The 20,965-nt window shown below is 52.3% G+C and overlaps 2 protein-coding genes across 2 annotated transcripts in view; both read left to right on the plus strand.

Annotated features, from left to right (window-relative positions):
- The window catches only part of LOC308637205 (optic atrophy 3 protein), a 34,781-nt gene extending 32,605 nt beyond the window's left edge, over positions 1-2,176 (plus strand). The window contains exon 2 of the mRNA XM_081273481.1: positions 1,444-2,176. Within this exon, the coding sequence (XP_081129607.1) occupies positions 1,444-1,847 (404 nt within the window). The 3' untranslated portion in view covers positions 1,848-2,176. The remainder of the gene's footprint in view (positions 1-1,443) is intronic.
- Positions 2,177-16,119: 13,943 nt separating this feature from the next.
- LOC308637206 (optic atrophy 3 protein-like) lies at positions 16,120-20,657 on the plus strand. Its single transcript, XM_081273482.1, has 2 exons — positions 16,120-17,220; positions 19,112-20,657. Exons 1-2 carry the CDS (start codon positions 17,193-17,195, stop codon positions 19,510-19,512), a joined length of 429 nt encoding a protein of 142 aa, XP_081129608.1. The 5' UTR covers positions 16,120-17,192; the 3' UTR covers positions 19,513-20,657.
- The last annotated feature ends 308 nt before the right edge of the window (positions 20,658-20,965 follow it).

Consider the following 20,965-nt stretch of genomic DNA (forward strand, 5'->3'; position numbering starts at 1 on the left):
GAAAAAGTAAATAAAGGTGTTGTGTCCACCTACAACTAAAAAGAAATTTAAAAAAGGAAAATGTAGCTGGGCATGGTGGCACATGCCTGTCATCCCAGCAACTTGTGCAAAGGACCACAATTTCTAGGCCAGCCTGGGTAATTTAGTGAGATCCTGTCTCAAAATAAAAAAAAAAAAAAGCTTCTCATTCTCGAGACAGCCCACATTCTCCCTTGAATGTGTATCTACTTTCTTAAATAAACCTCTGTCTAGGCCAATCATAAAAGGGCTGGGAATGCATCTCAGTAGTAGAGAACCCCTGGGTTGAATCCCCAACCACAAAATAAAAATGAATGATCCTGGTGGTGTCCTCCTGAAATTCCAGCTACTTGGGAGGCTGTGGCAGGAGGATCCTGACTGAGTTCCAACAAGCCAGCTGGGCACCTTAGGGAAACCCCCATCTGGGGGGAAAAAAAAGAAGAAGAAAATAAAAGAATAAAAGGTGATTGCAGTGTCAAGTTCTTGTAGTCCCAGCTACTCGGGAGACTGGGGCAGGAAGATCTATTGAGCCCAGGAAGTCAAGATCAGCCAAGGCAGCATAGCCAGACCCTGTCTCAAAAATAAAAAGGTAATATATGTTGGAAAGGAGTCTCCAGAGAAGCTAGACAGGGCTCAGTGACATCATTACCTGTACCCTTGGATGAATATTCATTATTGCAGGAGCCAGGCAAAGTCAACATCAATTCTGCTTTGGTTTTAAAAGCACAGGTGCTGAGAATGTTCTCTCCCTAAAGACTCAGCCAGGCAACCCGGCGCCACTCCACCTGAGCTCCTTCTGCGGTGTGTGCCAAAACCTCATGAAGAGCTCATAAGGCAGCTCCACATTCAGGGCTGATGACAGTCTAGGACTGGAGCCACTGGCAAAAAGGACTAGTTATCCCGCAAAGGCACCTTAGCATCCACTCCCACATTTCAACTGGCCTTCCTTGGGAGTCAGGAGGTCCCCCGCGCAGCCTCAGCAGCCGCAACTCTGCATTTGGGGAAGATAAGGGAGGGGGGAAATTTCCTGGGAAATGGTGGGGCGGCAGTGCCCCGAGAGAACAGCCCCGTGCCCTGCATGGTGGCTTAAGGGAAGGGCCAGCGGAGCTCAGCATCCGCCCGTTGCATGTTCTGGGTGCTTTGGGAGCTCCGGGTGACCCTCCAGGGAAGGGGCATCTCGCTGAGAACCTCTCTCGGGGCAGGGTCTCTTTCCCTGTATTGTACTTTAAAAAGATGCCCTCGGGTCACCCCAGGCCAGGTGACTTTGCCATCCCTCGGGAAGGCACCGGCCTAGTTTAAAGCCACCCCGCTCCCCCACTGCAGGCTTCTCTGGCGGTGGGTTGGGGTGGCTGCAAACCCCACACCGTAGCGGAGGGGCGGGGCTTGCAGGGCCCCCAGCCTCCTGACGCCTCTCTTCCCCCGCAGTGTACCACTGGGTGGAGATGCGGACCAAGATGCGCATCATGGGCTTCCGGGGCACAGTCATCAAGCCGCTGAATGAGGAGGCGGCCGCGGAGCTGGGCGCGGAGCTGCTGGGCGAAGCCACCATCTTCATCGTGGGCGGAGGCTGCCTGGTGCTGGAGTACTGGCGACACCAGATGCAGCAGCGCCACAAGGAGGAGGAGCAGCAAGCAGCCTGGAACGCGCTGCAGGACGAGGTGGGCCGCCTGGCCTTGACACTGGAGGCGCTGCAGGTGCAGGTGCAGGTGGCGCCGCCGCAGGCCGCCCTGGAAGAGCTGCGGGCCGAAGTGAGGGAGGTGCGGGCCCAGCTCGCAAGGCCTGCGACCCAGGCAGTGGCGCCCCAGGCAGTGTCTTCGTCCAAGATGTAGGAGGCTGCGGAAACCTAAACTTGGATGTGGCCATGTGTGCCCCAACGTGGCCTTCTCCCTCCCTGCACCAACTCTGCCTGAGCTGGCCCCGGGGAAACCACCGGGATCTTAATGCAACTTGGCATCCGGTCACTCCCACTGACCAGACAGTGGAACCTTCCCCTGGGACCAGCCCCCAGTGGTGAAGCGTTCGTGTGGAGCCCCTCCAGCCTTTAACACTGCTACCGTCCACACTGTTCATCCCCACTCAAACCACCCCAGCCTACACACAGGGCCTCGGCCAGCAGCCGTGGCAGTGCTGTTCTGGCAAAAGAAAAAATGGAACCTGAGCTTAAGCGGAATCATCTTGTCATTATCTTATCCCCCAGGTACTTGATCAGCACTGCCTTTCCCAGGCCCATCCAGCAGAGGAACCCTCTTGCCCCTTGTCAGTTGGTACCGACCACAGTGGGGAACTGCACGGCTTTCTCTCCCCCCACCTAGAAGGTTAGCTACAGCTGGGCTTACCTTTCCCCTCGGCTTGATCCCGAACCTTCCAACAGAACCCTCATCCATTAGTCTGTGGCACAACCCACTAACCCACTGTCATGGCTCTGCAGGGTCGGTCTTCTCTGCAGAGTCGGTCTTCTCTGCAGAGTCCCCAAGATGTCCATTCCTTGGTGGAGAATGTGATCCTGGCTGGGCTTCTGTCTTTCAGTCTTAACCTGCCACCTTCTCTGTCCTCAAAGTCCCTGGCCTTGGGCTGAGACCTGTGCCCTCCCCCATCTTCCCCACAGCATTCCTCAGGAGCCTCTCCCACCAAGGATTAGCTCTGCAGGTCCCCATCTGCTCCTGCTGTCCCTGGGCTGTCAGGACCCTCCTGCCTCAGGGCCCCAGGACTCTCTGTCCTGCTAGACAAGACTGCCAGGTGGTTTCGCCTCTATTTTGAGTTTCCAGGACACCGGCACACACTTAGGAATGTGATGGCTTTAAACCTCAGGAGCATGTTCTGTCACAGTTCTGGAAGCCGGAAGTCAAGGTGTGGTGGAGCCATGCTCCTCCTCCTGGCTTCTGCCTCCATGTCCTATGGCCTTCTCCTCCTAGTAAGGACACCCGTTAGCTGAATTTAGGGCCCACCCTGAATCCAGGATGATCTCGCTTCAAGACCCTTAACTTACCTACAAAGACTTTTCTCCCAAACGGGGTCCCATCCACAAGTTCTAGGCCATGAACTTATCTTTAGGGGGCCCACCATCTAATCAGTTATGCTTCCCCATCCCAAGATTCATGAAGAGCCTACAACCTCCTGGGTCCTATGGCCTCCCCACCGGGTGAGAGGAACAGCCCAGCAGCTTCCTTTACCGCTCGGCTTCTCTTTTCCCAGTTCACACCCAGAGAGCCATCAGCATTCTGTGTGACTTCCTGGTTAGGACACCCCCACGCCCTGTGAAGGTGGCATCTTAAAGATGCATCCCAGAACCACAGATCTCCAGAGTAAGCCCAAAGCTCGTTAACATTAGGAGAGAAGCTGGGAAGGTTCTGGTGGGAAGGGGACCAGGAGTCGTCGTATGAGCTCGTCCCCACCTGGGGACACTGAGGCCCAGAGGAAGCAAAGAGATCTAAGTGCCCCAACCCAGGAGGAACCAGCTGCCCCAGGAGTGGGCAGAACCCAAGGGAGGGAAAAGCCTCTGTGCTCTGGGGCCCAGGTCACCTGACTGCAGCTGCTCCAGGTGGAGGAGGAGGACGATGATAGGCGGGTTACTGGGCAGAAGAGGGGAGACGCCTCTACCCAAAGGCACTGGGGACCTGCCATCCCCTCTCAGAGCAGCCCCAGATTACACCCAAGATCTCAGCCTCCAGTGAATAGGGCAGGTTTGCCCACTGCCACGCAGCTCCAGGGGAGGGTGTGAGGGGCGGGACTGGCCTCCCTCTTCCCACTTTGCCAGGGGAGTAGAAACCACCTGGATGCAGAGCTGCCCCAATAGAAGACCAAACCACGGGGTTTCTGAGACCGAGTTTGATTCCTTCTAGAAAAGGGGGAGCAGCTGGTGTGGAGGAAGCCGAGGAGGTAGGTCCCTTTAAAGCTGGGAGAGGCCTAGGTATGTGAACAGATGGGGAAAAGGCCAGGACAGAGGGTGCTGCGGGGAGGGGTGTCGGTGGAGCCAGAGAAGGAGGCCCCTGCAGGCCCACCCGCCCTGACATCTTGGTGGAGGCCAGGGGCTCTGGGCACCCCTGGTGTTAGTAAGCACAGTTGTTATCCAGCAGGTCAAGTGTACCGAGCTCTGAGTAGACGCTGGCAGCGTTCTAAGTGCTTTGAGTGATCCCCATGTCATTGATGAGGAAACCAAGGCACAGAGAGGGAAAGTCACCTGTTCAAGTCACCCAGGCAGAGAAGAGGTGAAGGTGGGATGTTAATTTGGACAGTCCAGGCCTGAGCCCCAGGTCCTGACCCTGGTTGAGCTGGAGCCTTCAAACTTGGCCTGACATGTCCCGACAGGTGGCTGGCGTGGGCAGCTTCCCCGCTGTGGTGGTGGGTCCTGTGGGGGGTGGGATCAGAGTGTGGAAGTGCACAGAACCCCCTCAAAATGCCTGAGGCCAAAAGGTGGTTCTGGGCACTGGTTTCCTGCTGGCTGCGATCTTGAGATGTGGGGAGAAGGTTAGAATAAATATATTTATGGAGCTGGCTGGTCCTCAAGTTGATGCATCCTTTTTTAATATATTTTTTTTAAATCCCTGTTAGCCTTTAAAAAAAATGTACTTCATTTATTCTGTCATTTCGGAATGTTCCACTGAATTGCCCTCCGTATGTCCCACCCTGTTCTGCCCCACCCTGGGGTCACGGTGGTGACTGAAACAGCCCCAATCCCACCTTCACGGGGCTCAAATCCAGTGGGGGGACAGGTGCAACTTTTCTCTCCCCCTCCTGTGGATGTTTAGGAAGGGGCTGGGCTGAATCCAGACGCCCCTCCCCAGTGACTCAGGACCTCAGAGTATGAAGAACGGAAACCTATTCACACCAACTCATGTTTCTCTCATGTCCTGAGGCTCTGCCCCTCCCATTTCCTGGCAGACCCCGTTGTCCCCTGCGTTCATTTCCCTGTTCAGCAGACCCTCACCTAGAGGAGCCAAGATGGCTGAGAGCCACCCCAGGAGAAAATGGCCTTTACAAAAGCTCCAGCCAGATCCCCTGGCCCACAAGGTCCCCCTGAGCTGGCTACAGTGAGGTTGGGTGGCCAGGAATGGGACCCCAGCCCCAATGGCTTGGGAACATGGACAAAGGGAGAGAAGCACACTTAGAGGAGGACGAGGGTGTCCTCGTGCGCCTGTGAAGACGCCTGCCTGTCTGCTGAGCATGGTGTGTGCGCTCGCAGGGCTGCAGCCTCCATCTGGGGATCAGCCAGAGCAAGACCAGGCTGGTGCCTGCCGTCACGGAGCCAGCTCTAGTGCAGGAGCTGAAGAGCCAATCCAGTGTTGGGCCCAGGAGCTGGGGACAGGAATGGCTTTGTGGATCAGATGGTCAGGGGGAGCAGCTTGAGAGGAGCCCTGAAGGCAGCTGCAGGGAAAGAGAGTTTACTGTGGAACAGCAGGAGATTGTGGCTGCCAAATAGAACACAGTTGGCCCCTGAGCCAGCTCAGGCTACCTGCTGCCTGTCTTTATACATAAAGATTTATTAGAACACAGCTGTGTTCACTCGTTTTCTCATTTTCTACCCTTTGTACTACCGTAGCAGAGCTGAAAAAGTTACTTTCTGGCCCTTTACAGAAAGCCCTTACCAACCCCACAATAGGACAAGGGCAGAGGGCTGGGTGAGGGGTCAGGCAACAGAAGCCGGCCCTTTGGCCTCAACAGGCTCCACGCTGCAGGGTCACACCAGCTCCGGAGCACCCCATGGGCTTGCTGAGGCCTGCAGGACACATAGCCACCCCCACCACTTCCTTCACCCCACTGGAACTGTCCCCACCAACTGCACGTGCCTCTGAGCCTCCATCCAGACCCCCGGCAACCAGCCACCGAAGGAGCTGGAGAAGCCAGAGCTGTGGCACATGCCTGTGACTCAGGAAGCTGAGGCAGGAGGACTACAACCTCAGCAACTTATGAAGGCTGTAAACTCAGTGAGACCCTGTCTCCAAATAGAAAATAACAAGGGCTGGGGATGTGGCTCAGTGGTTAAGCACCCCTGGGTTCAGTCCCCAGACCATTAAAAAAAGAAAAGTTTATGTAATCCCTCAAAAACATATTTATTGGCAATTCTTCCTATATATGTATTATAAGTATTGTATAATCCATGCATTGTGTGACATAGTACATAATGAAATATATATTTTTATGTAACATGACACTGTATACTACTGTTGTATATACACATATGTATCTCGCTGGAATGAAGGTCTCACTAATTACCCTGCAGTGCAGTCCAATATTTCCTGTTTCACTGTATCCATTTCATGAAGAACTACAGATGCACATGTATTCTGTACCTAATAATGTGAGGCAGAGGCGGAGGATCCGCGGAGCCCACAGGTGCCAGGCCAGCCTGGGCAGCGCAGTGAAACCCGGTCTCAAAAAACAAACAAACAAGAAACAACAACGAAATAGGGCTGGGTGTAGCTTGGAGGTGGAGCACTTCCCCAGAGTGCCCGAGGCCCTGGAGTCCATCCCCAGCACTGTGAAAACAAACAAACAACAAACAAACACATTATGTGTAATAAAGGTGCATGGGTTACATGTTACTACCATACACAGCTTAAACCTAGTTAGAGCAAACAAACCTGCACACTGGGGGATGCCCTGGGCCCCGGTGAGCTGAGCGAGCAGGAACCAGGGGAGGAGCACAGGAGCAGGAGCCAAAAAGGAGAAAGGGGATGGCATCCTGCGTGGAGACCCTGGAGGTGAGCAGGAGGGGTCTGGGCCCATTCCTACTCCCCGGGGAGAGCAGGCAGGTTCTGCCAAGCAGTGGGCTGTGGGCCGCTCACCCCATGGACTTCAGATTCTGGGGTGAGCACCTGGAAGGAAGGCAGTTCCACACCCTGAGGCGCGAGCTCCGGCAGATGGAGAGAGCCCTGCAACGCAGGCGCCCTCTTGTGGGCTGATGTTGCTGGCTGTGATCTGTGGCCAGTGGTGACCAAGGTGTCTTCAACTTCATCATCACATCACTGAGCGGTGCCCGTGCCGGGTACTGACGTTCCTCATCTCAATGTTGACTTCTCCACCAGGCCCTCTCCTGGTGCCTCCATTTTGGACATCCTGGGGGAAGAGGGCAAATAGACAAATTGGGACCCAGGTCCAGGGACTCCCTTGACCCTGGCGTCGCAGTGGCTCCCAGAAGCACCAGCCCAGGAGCGCACCAGGGGGCACTGTGGGCTCTGTCCTGTCCAGGATGCCGTCTTGTGCTTCTATCTGTGTTTTTCTACATTGTACAGACTTTTCATAAAAGTTCAGCCAATTCAAAGAAGCCAAGGTCCCCTCCCTGGAAGGAATCCTGTCTGTGTTGGGGGATCCCGGCCGACCCCATTCAGGAGCAGTCTGGCCTTCTGAGGCCTACTCAAGCACCGCTGCCTCGTGGGCACCAACACTGTCCACTTCTTCCTCTCAAAATCAGCAGCTGGCACTCGCCTCCCAGCAACAGCTGTGCACATTTGCTCAGGGAGAGAGCAACCCATGAAAACCTGAATATGCTGAAAACCTCCCAGAGGCTGCTCAAAGGAGGCAGAGCCGCGCTTCTGTAGGGTCAGGATTTCTAGAGCTCTGCAGAACAAAGATGCTGGTTAACAAAACTGTGCACTGGAAATTTGCTGAGAGAATAGATTTCAGGTGCTTGTACCAGAAAAAGAAAAGAAAAGGCGATTTGGGAGGTGATGGATTTGTTAATTTACTAACCTGTGACAATCATTTCACCCTGAATATGCAAATGTGATGCATACCTTAAATGTGTACAATTTTTTAAAAAGAGTTGGAAGCCAGCACGGTGGTGTGCCCTGTCATCCCAGCAGCTCTGGAGGCTGAGGCAGGAGGATCACAAGTTCAAAGCCAGCCTCAGCAAAAGTGAGGTGCTAAGCAACTCAGTGAGACCCTATCTCTAAATAAAATACAAAATAGGGCTGGGATGTGGCTCAGTGGTCGAGTGCCCCTGAGTTCAATCCTCAGTACAAAAAAAAAAGAGTTGGAAGCCAAAAGTAAAATATAAAACTAAATGAAAACATTCATAGTTAATATTTGAAAAGCTAAAGTCTCTGTGGAGCAACAGAACTGTGGGCACTGGGAATTATCACACTTTAAGACTTTTCAAAGCTGAGCCCTGCCCAGTAGAACTTCATTCTTGTCTTGATCTGCACCTCCCTGCTCGCCTGCGGGTTGGTTGTCTTCTCAGCCACTTATCGGATATTTGTCTGCTTGTTAAAGTGCCTGTTTTCACCATCTGACTATTAATACTTCTTCTGGTGTTTTTTGCCTCACTGAGGTTTTCCATTTTAAAACAACGAAATCACTGGGGGAGGTGGCACCTGAAATCCCAGCTGCTCAGGAAGCTGGGGCTGGAGGATCACAAGTTCAAGGCCAGCCTCAGCAACTTAGCAGGACCCTGTCCCAAGTTAAAAAGTCTTGAAAGGAGTGGAAGCCTGGGCCTGGGCAGCAGCTCAGAGCTTCAGTGCTTGCCTCGCACGAGGCCCTGGCTTCCACCCCAGCATACACACATTTATTCTTTCTGTCTTCATTTGACAAGGGCACCTCTGCCTCAGGGATTTATATCTTCAACCCACCTTTCTAATATTTTAATTCAAGTCTTCTTTGTACTTAAGTCATTCACTGAGAGCACTTTGTTTTGTTTTCAGTACTGCGGATTGGACCCAGGGATGCTTTACCACCGAGACACATCCCAGCCCTTTTCATTTTATTTTTTTTTTAATTTTTAAAACACTTTTTGGGGGACTGGGGTTATGACTCAGTGGTAGAATACTTGCATAGCATGTGCGAGGCCCTGGGTTCAATCCTCAGCACACATAAAAATAAATAAAATAAAGATATTGTGTCCATCTACAACTAAAAAATATTTAATTTTTTTTTGATACAGGGTTTTGCTAATTTCTGAGGCTGGCCTTGAACTTACCATCCTCCTGTCTCAGCCTCCAAGATTGCTGGGATTTCAGACGTGCACCACTGTGCCTGGCTCTTTTCTTTGGTTTTGAGACAGGGCCTCACTCCGTTGCCCAGGCTTGCCAAGAAATGCTGGGCTCAAATGATCCTTCTGCCTCAGCCTCCCCAGTAGCTGGGACTACAGGTGACACCACCATGCCCTGCAACCTTTGGGTTTTGAATGACAAGAGCTTGAATATATTTCTGATCTCTTCCAGAGTACATCTGGTCAATGCAGCCGACTCACTGTCATTGTCAAACTTAGTTAAATCACTCTCGTGACGTTGTGCCTTGGTGGCATCTTGTTTTTGAGGTGCTGTCACCAGCTTTGGCAACTTACGAGACCCTGTCTGAAAATAAAAAATATAAAGGGCAGGGGACGTGGCTCCGTGGTTAAGCACCCCGGGTTCAATCCCCAGTATTAAAAACAGAAAAAAGTTAAAGATTGAGAAGAGGCGGGCTCCGAGCCGGCTCCAGGTGCTGCCCCCCAGGACCTTCCCTGTGCAGCTCTGGGGACCCTGAGCCCTGCCTGACCCTTTGTGTTCTGCTGGGGCCCAGCAAGGCCTGTCTGTTCAGATTCCTCATGGGTAGGACCCTCTGGAATGAGGCGTCCTATGACCTACTGTTGCACAAGACTAGGTCAGAATGTCATAGGAAACGCGATGTCGCCAGAGAAGGACCTGAGGAGTTCCCAGAGGGAAGGGGGAACCGGACCAGAAGGGTCTTGGCCTACATGTTGGAAGAGCATCTCAGCACTCGCCAGGCAGAGGCATAGCCAGGTTCATTGAGGAAGTAGACAGGCATTGAAGGGAGAATGAGGCCCTGCCTCAGCTGGGGGTCAAATATTCTTGGAAGGGCTGTAGTTAGGAGGGGAGTGGAGGTGGGGCCGGGTGGAGCTGCACAACTTCTCTTAGCTTTGCCTGCACTCGGGTGTTTCCTTCATTCCACAAGGTCATGGACCGAGGGCTGTTGCCCAAGATTTACAACTGCACTTTCTGCATCTCAGTGGCTCAGTATATCTAGCTCAGATTCTCTCTATATATATATATATATATCCTGATACCTATTTGAAGAGGATTTCTTTATGGCCAGCTAAAGACAGGGGAAGATTAGAGTTTTTTCTATGATCTACCTTGGGAAAGAGAAATTCTAGTTTCTATGGCCTGCCCTCGGGTTGTAAACAGAAGCTATGGTTGAAAATATGTATCATCAGGAGGCTGAGGCAGGAGGATCACAAGTTTGAGGGCAGCCTCAGTAACTTAGCAAGGCCCTAATCAATTTAGCAAGACCCGTCTCACAATTAAAAAAAAAAATAGAAAGGGCTGGGGATGTGGCTTAGTGGTAAACACTTCTGGGTCCAATCCCCAGTTCCCCACAACCCACCCCCACTGATATACAGATACACACACACACACACACACACACACACACACATGTATATACATCACAGTGACCAGTGCAAAGCCCTGGAGAGGTGGGCGTCACCCTCAGCCAGGTGAGGGTCCATTCATGAATCCCTCTCCTGAGGATCTGAAGCTGAAGCAGAGGAAAGGCTGTTCTAGACAAGAGGACACAGCATGTGCAAAGGCCCTGCTGCCAGAGGGCATGGTCAGAATATGTGGAGAAGCAGAGGGTGGGGTGCCACGAGGCTGAGGGCTGGCTGGGGCAAAACCTAGACTAGAGTCCCGGGCTATTGGGGACCCTGAAGTACTGGGGAGTCCTGCTAGGCTCTTCTGTGGGCTTATTATTAGTTTTGTCTACCCGGAGTCGCAGAGTGGGGGTGGGGCCTATGGGAATGAGGATGAATGCGCCCAGGTTTGGCAGCCCTCTGTGTGGGGTTCTAGAAGGGGCAGGAACTTCTTCAGGAGCTCCCCTTGGGTCCATGTGCCACAAGCCTGACTCCTCCTTTCTCACCTCCGCCCCTGGCTGGGGCTCCACCTGGCAGGTGTGTGCCCTCCTCCCCCTCAGCTGCTCACACCCATTCAGCTTGTTTCAAAACAGCTTAACTGAGATACTCATACACCAGACCTTTCACCTGTTTAAAGGAAACAATTCAGTGGTTTCTAGTATATTTTCAGATTGTGCGGCCATCACAACTGATTTCAGAACATTTTCTTCATCCCAAAAGAACCCCAAGCTCATCAGCCGTCGGTCCTCATGTCCTCCCTCCCCCCAGCCCCTGGCACCCCCACCCTCCTGTCTGTCCCTGCGCAGACGTTTTGTATCAATGCAGCGGCACCCTGTGCTGCCAGTGTGGCTTCTCCCACGTACCAGAAGCTTTTCCAGGGCCTCTGCCCGCAGCGTGTGTCCCGGCGTCATTCCGTTGGACGGCCGAGGTGTCATCGCATGAATGTCCCGCATTTTGTGCATCCACGCACCAGCGATGGCTCTCGGGGTGTCTGGAGGTTGGCCCTTGGGGATGTGGCAGCTCCGGACACTCGGGTGCAGGTCTCTGTGTGGACGTGTCTGAGGTGTTCCTGGGCGTGTGGCCACTGAGTGTCGCTGTTCCAGGAACGTCCACTTCTCCACGCACAGTGCCCTCGGCTGCCGGGAGGCACAGGTGCCAGCGTCTCCACCGACCCCTGTTACTACCTGGCTTTGTGACCACGGCCATTCACTGTGGTTTTGACTTGCAGTCCCCGTGTGCATTCACCTGTCACCCAGCACCTGCGCTCACAGGCTGTTCACCTTTGTCCCCAGGGCAGTCCTGGGGACATTTTGTGTAAATGCAGTCGGACCCTGTGTGGCCTGTGTGTCTGGCTTCATCACAGCAATGGCATCCCCATGGTGGCAGCGTGTCCCAGAAAGAGCGACCCCATGAGAGACAGGAGGCCAGGACAGAGGGCGGGACTCTGAGCACCTTTCTCCTGAGAACCAAGTCGGGGTCCCACGAGGACCGCGTCCCCAGTGACCTCCCAGGAGACTCCACTGCTTAAAAGTCCCAGCACCTCAGCGCTGCCACCCTGAGGACCCAGCCTGCCACATGGGAACTTGGGGACAGCTGTATCTGAGCCGTAGCAGGGAGCGGGCGCCTTGGGTGCCAGCAGAGGATCAGAGTCGCCTGCTTTGCTGGACTCGCGGACACACCTGCCCCAGGTGGGCGCAGCGTCGTCTCCCTCCGGCTCCACGAGCCCTCAACCCCCGAGGGGCTTCACTGCTGCCCCGCAGCCTCTGGGCACATGGCCAGGTAGCCATTCCCCCCACTCCCCCACTCCTGTGTCCCTCCCCTGCGGCCTGTCCTCGGGCCTCTGAAGCAATGTCACACCCCCGATGGACCTCGCAGCGGTGGCCCGCCCCAGAGGCCACTGGTTGTTCACACTCAGCTTCCTGGAGTGGATGCAGCGCAGGCAGCTGCTGTGGCTGAAGGGACCCAGCCAGGGGGACACTCCTGGGACCGAGAAAGGACTGGCCCTGTCCTGACTCCTGGTCCTGGACCCCTGACCCCACAACCCACTGTGAGGCCGTTCCGCAGTCTCGAGTGGCCTTGCCATCCTTATTTTGCTATTTGTGAAATTTATACAATAGAAAATCAACTTTTGGGCTGGGGATGTGGCTCAGGCGGTAGCGCGCTCGCCTGGCATGCGTGCGGCCCGGGTTCGATCCTCAGCACCACATACCAACAAAGATGTTGTGTCCGCCGAGAACTAAAAAATAAATATTAAAATCCTCTCTCTCTCTCTAAAAAAAAAAAACCTCTTAAAAAAATAAAAAAGAAAATCAACTTTTTCTTTTGTGGTGCTAGGGATTGAACCCAGGGTCCCACACATGCCAGGCAAGTGCTCTCTTTGTTTATTTATTTTATTTATTTAGACGCAGGGTCTCTCTGAGTCACCAGGCTGACCTTGAACTTGCTATCCTCCTGCCTCAGCCTCCCAAGTCACTGGAATCACAGGCTGCACCGCTGCACCCGGGAAATCGGCTCTTTTCAAGCGGATAGTTCAGCAGCACTTAGTGCCTTCCCATGGCTGGCCACCACCCAGAAGGACACTCAGTATTATTGAGCCATCATCCCCATCCCTCTCCTCCAGCCCTGGCAACCGCCAATCTGGTTTTTCTCTATGGATGTATCTACTTTGGGTATTTCATTTAAGTGGAATCACAGAATGCGACATCATTGGGTCTGGCTTCTTCCATTTAGCAAGATTTTGAGGCTTAGCCCTGTGGTGACACGTCTCAGTGCCTCATGTTCAGGGTCTTGACTATGGCTGTGGCTTCATGGCACATACCCATGATAGAACATGACAAATCATCATGTAAAAAGTTCAGTCTAGGGTGGGGGTGTGGCTCAGTGGTAGAGTTTGCCTGTCATGCATGAAGCCCTGGGATCGATTCCCAGGACCACAAAAAAAAAAAAAAAAGTTCAAGGCCGGGCACACCTGTAATCCCTGCAACTCAGGAGGCTGAGACAGGAGGATCCGAAGTTCAAAGCCAGCTTCAGCTAGGACAAGGCGCTAAGCAACTCAGTGAGACCCGTCTGTAAATAAAATACAAAATAGGGCTGGGGATGGGGCTCAGTGGTTGAGTGCCCCTGAGTTCAATTCCTGGTACCCTGCTCCCCCCCCAAAAAAAAAAAAAACCCAAAAGCAAAAAAGTTCAGTTTGTTGCACATGAATTATACCTCAGAAAAGTTGGTAGTGTAGAATTTGATACCATCAAGAACATGAGAGGACAAATCACAGAGTGGAAGGAAATACTTAGAAACCATGTTTCCAATGAAGGGAACCTGGGGATGTAGCTCACTGGAAGAGCACTTGCCTGGCGTGGGCGAGGCTGGGCACACACCACGTACAACCTCAGTTACTCCACAGCCTGAGGCAGGAGGGCCATGAGTTAGAGCCCAACCTGGGCCAAGCAGCAAGTCCCCAGCCCCCCATCCCGAAAACCAGAATCTGCGGACAAACTGATCTATCAAAGTCACAGTGTCGGTGTTCAGAAATCGGTTTATTCCCATTGTCAGCTCAAATAAAAAATGAAATTTTAATCGGATGCCTATAATTCTAGCTGTTCAGAAGGCTGAGGCAGGAGATTCAGGAGATTGCAAGTTCCAGGCCAGCCTGGGCGATTTGGTGCCTCCAAGTAAAAAAAATATTAGAGAAAGGGTGGGGATCTAACTCCGCAGTAGAGCAGAACTGGAAAACAAGGGAGGGGTGAAATTTTACAATGACACCGTCAAACTAGCATAAAATATATCAAAATATCTAACCCATAGGAATAAACTCAACTATTCACCATTTCTAAACTATATTCACTATTTCTACTCTGTTATCTATAAAACATCAAGATAAAATTCATACGACCTAAATCAAGAGGGATGTCATGTGCATGGATCGTGTTGGGGATGCTACTCCATCAATTTAGCTCTGAATGATGGGGGAGAGAGGTCTGCAAATTAACTGCCAAAAGCAGATCAACAGGGAAAAGACAAAATGTATCCCACGCAGGCCAGAGCACTGCCCTGAGTCACTGGCTGAATGGCCACAGGACAAGATTTATACCAACTTAACACAAAGGGGAGAGATTCGTGGCTCCCGTGGGAAAGTGGGGATGGTTCTGTTGTTGCAATGCTGTCTCCTTCCTGAATTCCACACGCTTTCAAGAGGCTTTACTTGAGTCAGATAAGAAAAGTTCAGAGTTCAAACGTTTTCACTTGAATATAATTTGTATGTCAAAATCTTCAGTATTTAGTATTTAATCAATATTCAATGTTGGGGCTGGGGATGTGGCTCAGGCGGTGGCGTGCTCGCCTGGCGTGCGTGTGGCCCGGGTTCGATCCTCAGCACCACATACCAACAAGGATGTTGTGTCCGCCGAGAACTAAAAAATAAATATTAAAAATTCTCTCTCTCTCTCTCTCTCTCTCTCTCTCTCTCTCTCTCTCTCTCTCTCTCTCTTCTCTCTCTCCTCTCTCACTCTCTCTTTTAAAAAAAAAATATTCAATGTTGTAAAGATGTCCTGACATCCTTAAACTGATTAATGGATTCAAGATAATCCCAATTACAATGCCACAGGTGTGAACGTGTGTGTGCATGCACGTTGGCAGGCTGATTCTCAAATTCGATGGAGTCTGACTTATGTCCAGGCCAAGGTCAGAGGAGACGCCCTGCTTGCTGCAGAATGGTGGCTCTGCTCCTCCTTCAGGAAGAGGTGAGGACCCAGGTGCTTGTTGATTCTTGTCAAACCAGTTCCAGGCTCCTCTCCTCACCCTGCCCCTCTGGAGGGCCCCTCCTACAGGAGACCGAATGCACACCCCTCACCTGTTTTGTGCTCCACTAACAGAAGCGTGGCCTTGTGAAGAGCTGGGCTTCCCAGCGAACTGGCCTCTCCGGCCTGAATCCTGGATTAGGATCCTGCTGAGGTTCAAAGGCTGCCTCCATGGGTGTAGGGTAAAAGGAAGCCACATACGTGGGACACGGGTGTCTGCTGGTCATTTAAAAATGAACTAGTGCCGGGCACAGTGGTGCACTCCTATAATCCCAGTGACTCTGGAAGCTGAGGCAGGGGGATTGCAAGTTGAAAGCCAGCCTCAGCAATTTAGTGAGTCCCTAAGCAACTTTGTGAGACACTGTCTTTAAATAAAAAATAAGAAGACCTGGGGATGTGGGGGTGTGGTTATGCACCCCTGGATTCAATCTCTGGTACCTAAATAAATAAATAAAATTAAAAATTTGGTCATCCTCTCAGGGCCCCTGTGAGCCAAAGATGTTCTGAGCAGGGAAGTCAGGGTTGGTTTAGGCTTTAGAAAGACCTCTGGCTGCTGGTACACACCTGTAATCCCAGTGGCTTGGGAGGCTGAGGCAGGAGGATTGTGAGTTCAAAGGCAGCCTCAGCCAAAACGAGGTGCTAAGCAACTCAGTGAGAACGTGTCTCTAAGTAAAATACAAAATAGGGCTCAGTGGTTGAGCCTCCCTCCCCTCAAAAAAAAAAAAAAAACCCACCTCTGTCTGTCTTCTGGGGCTGAGTGGAGGAGGCAAGAGGGGGACAGGAGGCCTGGGAGAAGCTGGGGCAGGACCTGGGTTGCAGAGGAGCAAACTTGATCAGGGAAGGGACAGACAGCGGGCAAAGCAAGGAAAGAAGCCCCAGGGACCCCTCCTGGGAGCAGCAGTGTCAATCCTGCCTCTCGCCAGGTGAGGCTGCACCTGTTCCCTCTGCAGAAATTGTAAATAATCCACATATCAAGGTGTGAATTTGATAAAGCTCAATAGATGCTGTTTAGTATGTTTGGATTTCTCTCTCTCTCTCTCTCTCTCTCTCTCTCTCTCTCTCTCTCTCTCTCTTTTCTTTTTCCAGTGCTGGAGATTGAACCCAGGGCCTTGACATGCTGGGCAAGTGCTGAGCTGCATCTCCAGTCCCTGTTTGGATATTTTACAATAAAAAAAATATTTAAAGAAAAAAGCCTATCAAGACTGGGGGAGGGCGAGGAGATGAAGCTCTGAGAGGAGAAGCCCGTGGGAGCTCCCGACCTGAGGAAGAGGAGAGATCGGTGGGAACACAGGAAGGAAAGGTGCGATTCAGCACAGGCCCTGGCACCTGAGTGCTGCCGCAGGGCAGGAGGAGGAGCGAGAGCAGGCCACGGATCAGACACCCTCAGGCTCCATAATTTCCTGAAAGGACTCGCAAAACCCCCTGCAATCTGTCATACTTGGCACTGAGGTTTGTTACGGGGACAGGATCCAGGTGAAAACCCATCAACAGAAGCCCCACATGGGCAGAGAGAGTCCAGAGAGTTCCAAGAACCAGTTCCCAAGTGTCCATTCCCCGTGGAATCCGGACAGTACTGACTTCTCCCAGCAAGGATGAGTGACAAGTATGTCAAGATGTGCCGACCAGGGGAGCTCACCCGGGCCCTGATGCGCAGGGTTTTAGGAGGATCAGATGAAGCTGACCACCCCGGGGCTGACCTTAGTTTCTAGTCCCTCCCGAGGTTGAGCAGATCCCACAGGGCCCAAATGCCACATCATAAATCTCCTAGTTAACATAAACTGTGGTGTGGCTGAAGGCACCCGATAAACAACACAGTCTGCTCAGACCGGATATTCCAAGGACTTAAAGATCACCTCCCAGTAGTCGAGGGCAGAGGCCAGACCTCTATTTCAGCGAGTTTAATCCTTGACTATACAGAAAATAAAATTTCCCAGGACTCAAAAGAGAAACATGGTTCAAACAGAAGAGTGCACACTAAAGGAAACAAGAGAAACTTTCTCATACGCCCAATTAAGTATAAAGCCAGTGAAACAGAGATGACAAGAAACGCCTCTGTCATTACAGGTAAGAAAACCAGGACTCCATATTGCCAAGGATATGATTCTGAACCAGTCATTCTGGGCCTATAAACTGTTACCTATTCTGTCATGAAAGTGGGAAAAAAACCCCACTTATAATATGTAAGAATGCAAATCACTTACCTACCTACCAGACAACCTTTCTACAAAAAGTACTTAGGGATATATTCCAGCAAAACTAAAATGGAATTCAACAGAGGAGCAGTGTGAAGACATTGTAAGAGGATAGTCCTGCAGCAGCCCAGGGAACAGGCAGTATATCCAAGACTATTTAATAAACCGAATAGGAGCAAAGTGCTGATTGATATTGGCCTCATGGTGAGCTAGGCATGAAGTCCCATTGTGGCAGTTTGAAAAACACCATTCTAGGAAAAATTTAAATGTTCAGTGCCTGATGCAATGATGCACACCTATAATCCCAGCAGCTCAGGAGGCTGAGACAGGAGGATCACAAGTTCAAAGCCAGCCTCAGAAATTTAGGGAGGCCCTAAGCAATTGGGCAAGATCTTGTCTCTAAATACCAAAAGGACTGGGGATGTGGCTTAGTGGTTAAGCATCCCTGGCTGGGTTGAATCTCTGGTACCAAAAATAAATCAACATTAAAAAATAAAACCTTTATGCAGTAAAATCAAGGTTGAAATATAAGAAAACAAAAATGTGGCCTGACAAAGTGTTTAGACCCTACATTTAATGTTACAACTTACATGGAATTGGTTTAATGAAGTAGGATTATGTCTTCATATAGATCCACATTGATTAGCATTTACATACTTAATATACCAGCTCTATAGTTTCACCTTCAGACTCAGTGTATGGACAAAGCACTGAAGATTTATTATAACCCGGGAAGGCACCCTGACCATGCAAAAATGATGATAGAGCAGACAGGGCTGGGGATGTGGCTCAGAGGTAGAAGGCTTGTCTAGTAGGCAGGGCCCGTCTGTCCCCAGCAAGGCCTATACACACACGAATCAATGTACTAAACAAAGAAATAGAAGCATTATCTTTTTATTTGGCCTTACATGGTTAAAGTAATAGGAACAAATATAGAAAAGATCAAAATTAGTTAACCTTTGAGGACTAGGACTAATGGAGACCCAGGAAGGTGGAATTCTGTGTGGTCTAACTCGGACCTTGTGCATATGTTATTATTGTAACTTTATCGAAGAAATGTTAATTATTTGAAAAGTCGGCCTGGCTGCTGTGGGGGGCGGTGGGGAGGGGTGAGATGATGTTGTTAGAAATCCATCTTTGAGGAAGTAGAGGCGGCTTGCTCTTCCCCGCAGTCCAGGCGCCCAGGGGTGGTTATTAATCGTCACTGGAGCTCGGTGTCGGCTCAGCTCTGGGCTGAGGACCCCTGTCACGGGAATAAGCGACCGGGTGGGGAAGCAGTTTTCCCTAGAGCAGCCCCAAGGAAACTCCATCCAAAGGGAGCGCCCCAAGCCCACCTGGAACGCGCTTCAGGACCGGTCCCCTCCCTTCAGGGAGGAGGGCTGGAGCCGGCTGGCTCACCCAGGGTTGTGGGAGGTGCAGACTCAGGGGCTCTCCGTGGCTGGACTTTGTACTCTGGGACCTCCTGTGACCTCCTCACCCCACCCGGAGTGGTCCCCCGGTTGAGGATCTCCACCAGCACTAGGACAGCCTTTTTCCTTCCTAGCTGCTGCCAGAATCTTTTAAAAGATGCCCTCGGGTCACCACAGACCGGATAAAGATAATAGCATTCCTGGCAGGACTTGGGGCTGGCTCTTATCTTCTTTAAGGCACCAGCTCCCCAAAGCCAGCCCGGCGATTTTGGTCCCTAAGGCAGACAGGACTTGGAGGGGAGGGGCTGGCAGGGGTCGCCCCTCTGAGACCCCCCGACCCTCTCTCCCTCGCAGTGTACCACTGGGCGGAGATGCGCACTAAGATGCGCATCATGGGCTTCAACGCCGAAGCCGTGAAGCCACTGAACGAGGGGGCAGCGGCCGAGCTGGGCGCGGAGCTGCTGGGCGAGGCCATCATCTTCGTCACGGCCTGCGGCTGCCTGCTGATGGAGTACTTGCGCCAACAGGCGCAGCGGCGCCACAAGGAAGCCGAGCGGCGCGCCGCGTGGAACGCGTTGCGGGACGAGATGGGCCACCTGGCGCTGGCGCTGGAAACGCTGCAGGGGCAGGTGCAGGCGACGCCGGCGAAGGGCGCCCTGGAGGAGCTGCGGCAAGAACTGCGGGAGGTGCGCGCCCAGCTCCACGCCGACCAGGTCCGGAACCCGGACCCACTGCCCGATCTCCTGGAGTACTAGGGGGACGCAGGGCCTGTGCTGGACGTGACTGCCGTCTGAGCTGCGAGGTCTCCGACCTGGCCTGCCGTCTGCCCTGGCCCACCCTCTATCTGCCCATCTGACACCACCTGATCTCTTTGGGATCAGAGGGATCCTAGGATGTGATTCAATCGGGCACCTCCCTACTAACCTGTCCAGTGGTACCTTCCGCCTAGTGTCCCCCCTCCCACTGGTGGAACTTTCCAACAGGGACCCGCCCCGTCCCCCTGACCTCGCAGGCACACACCTAACGAGCGCTTTGGAAAGGAAAGGCGCAGTCGTGAGTGGGACCCGCCTGTCCACTAGGTGGGTCAGCAGGACAAAACAAAAGTGGATTCTGCACTTGGATTTAGGCAGCCTCTCAATCGGTCATTCACATGCCCACTTACCTGAGGCGTGGCCCCTTCCCCTGGGACCCCCATCCATGGCACCGGAACACCCCCTGCCTCTTCTTCATTGGTTCAGACCATTGTTAAGAAAATGCAGAAAGTTCCAAAGGACTTTCAGTCCGTGGTGCCTGCCTCTACCTCCCTCTCCGAGGGCATAAGGGAGATGGGCTTGCCAGCCTCGGCCCCATCGAGTCACCCTGAGGCTCTTGCCTTTAATACTCCGTGGTGCCTTCGCCGGGATCATCTTCCTGAGTGGGTCGTTCCAACAGAAACCCCTCTTCCTTTAGTCTATGGCATAACCCACTGGCACCGCGAGCTGGGTCTTCCTGGGCAGTGCCTCCCAGACCCGACTCCCGGTCTGTTCTAGCAGGATGTAGCCCTTAGGGGAAGGGAAATGGGTGCCCACCAGGGCAAGTCCACTTTTTTCAGTCTCAGCCCCTTTTACCAGTCCCAAGTCATTGACCTATTCCTGTCCTTTCTCACAGCCCTCCCCTGTGGTCCTATTCAGTAGTCTTTTTTAAGGACCTATTTATCCTCTAAATATAAGGTCAGTGTCACATCCCTCATCTTCCATACAGACCTGCTCCTGGGAGAGCACCTTCTTGCACCTCTTCCGTGAGAACCCCACCCCATTCAACTGGAAATGGCATCCCATTGAGCTTTACACACACACACACACACACACACACACACACACACACACACACGGCCAACTCACTGAGCACTGAAGGGGCACATATTAACTCTCTAACTTTGGAATCCTATCCTTTAAGACTGCAGAATTTTTATAATTAAAGGAGCTCTGGGGTGAAGAAATCATCTTAATGTGCTCGAGAACCATGATTGTCATCTGCCCAATGGGCACATGTCATTAAAATTAGGAAAGAAGCTGGGGGTGTTCTGGAGGAGAAAGGGGGCAGTCATCACACTGTGAGAGAGAGGCTCAAAGTAGGCCCCCGACTGTGCAGGGCCAGTCAGTGAGGCCGGTTCCTGGCCTTCTCCAGGATGGCCAAGCAGTTGGGGCAGCCTAAGAGGCACAGGTAGAG

The sequence above is a fragment of the Spermophilus citellus genome (genome assembly GCF_964194105.1).
Source record: "Spermophilus citellus genome assembly, chromosome: 18".
NCBI lineage: Eukaryota > Metazoa > Chordata > Mammalia > Rodentia > Sciuridae > Spermophilus > Spermophilus citellus.

Excerpts from the sequence above, each read along its gene's own strand:
- LOC308637206 (XM_081273482.1), top strand. The coding sequence starts at position 17,193 with ATGACAAGAAACGCCTCTGTCATTACAG. Across the intron at positions 17,221-19,111 it reads AAACGCCTCTGTCATTACAG|TGTACCACTGGGCGGAGATG; the intron begins GTAAGAAAACCA and ends TCTCCCTCGCAG.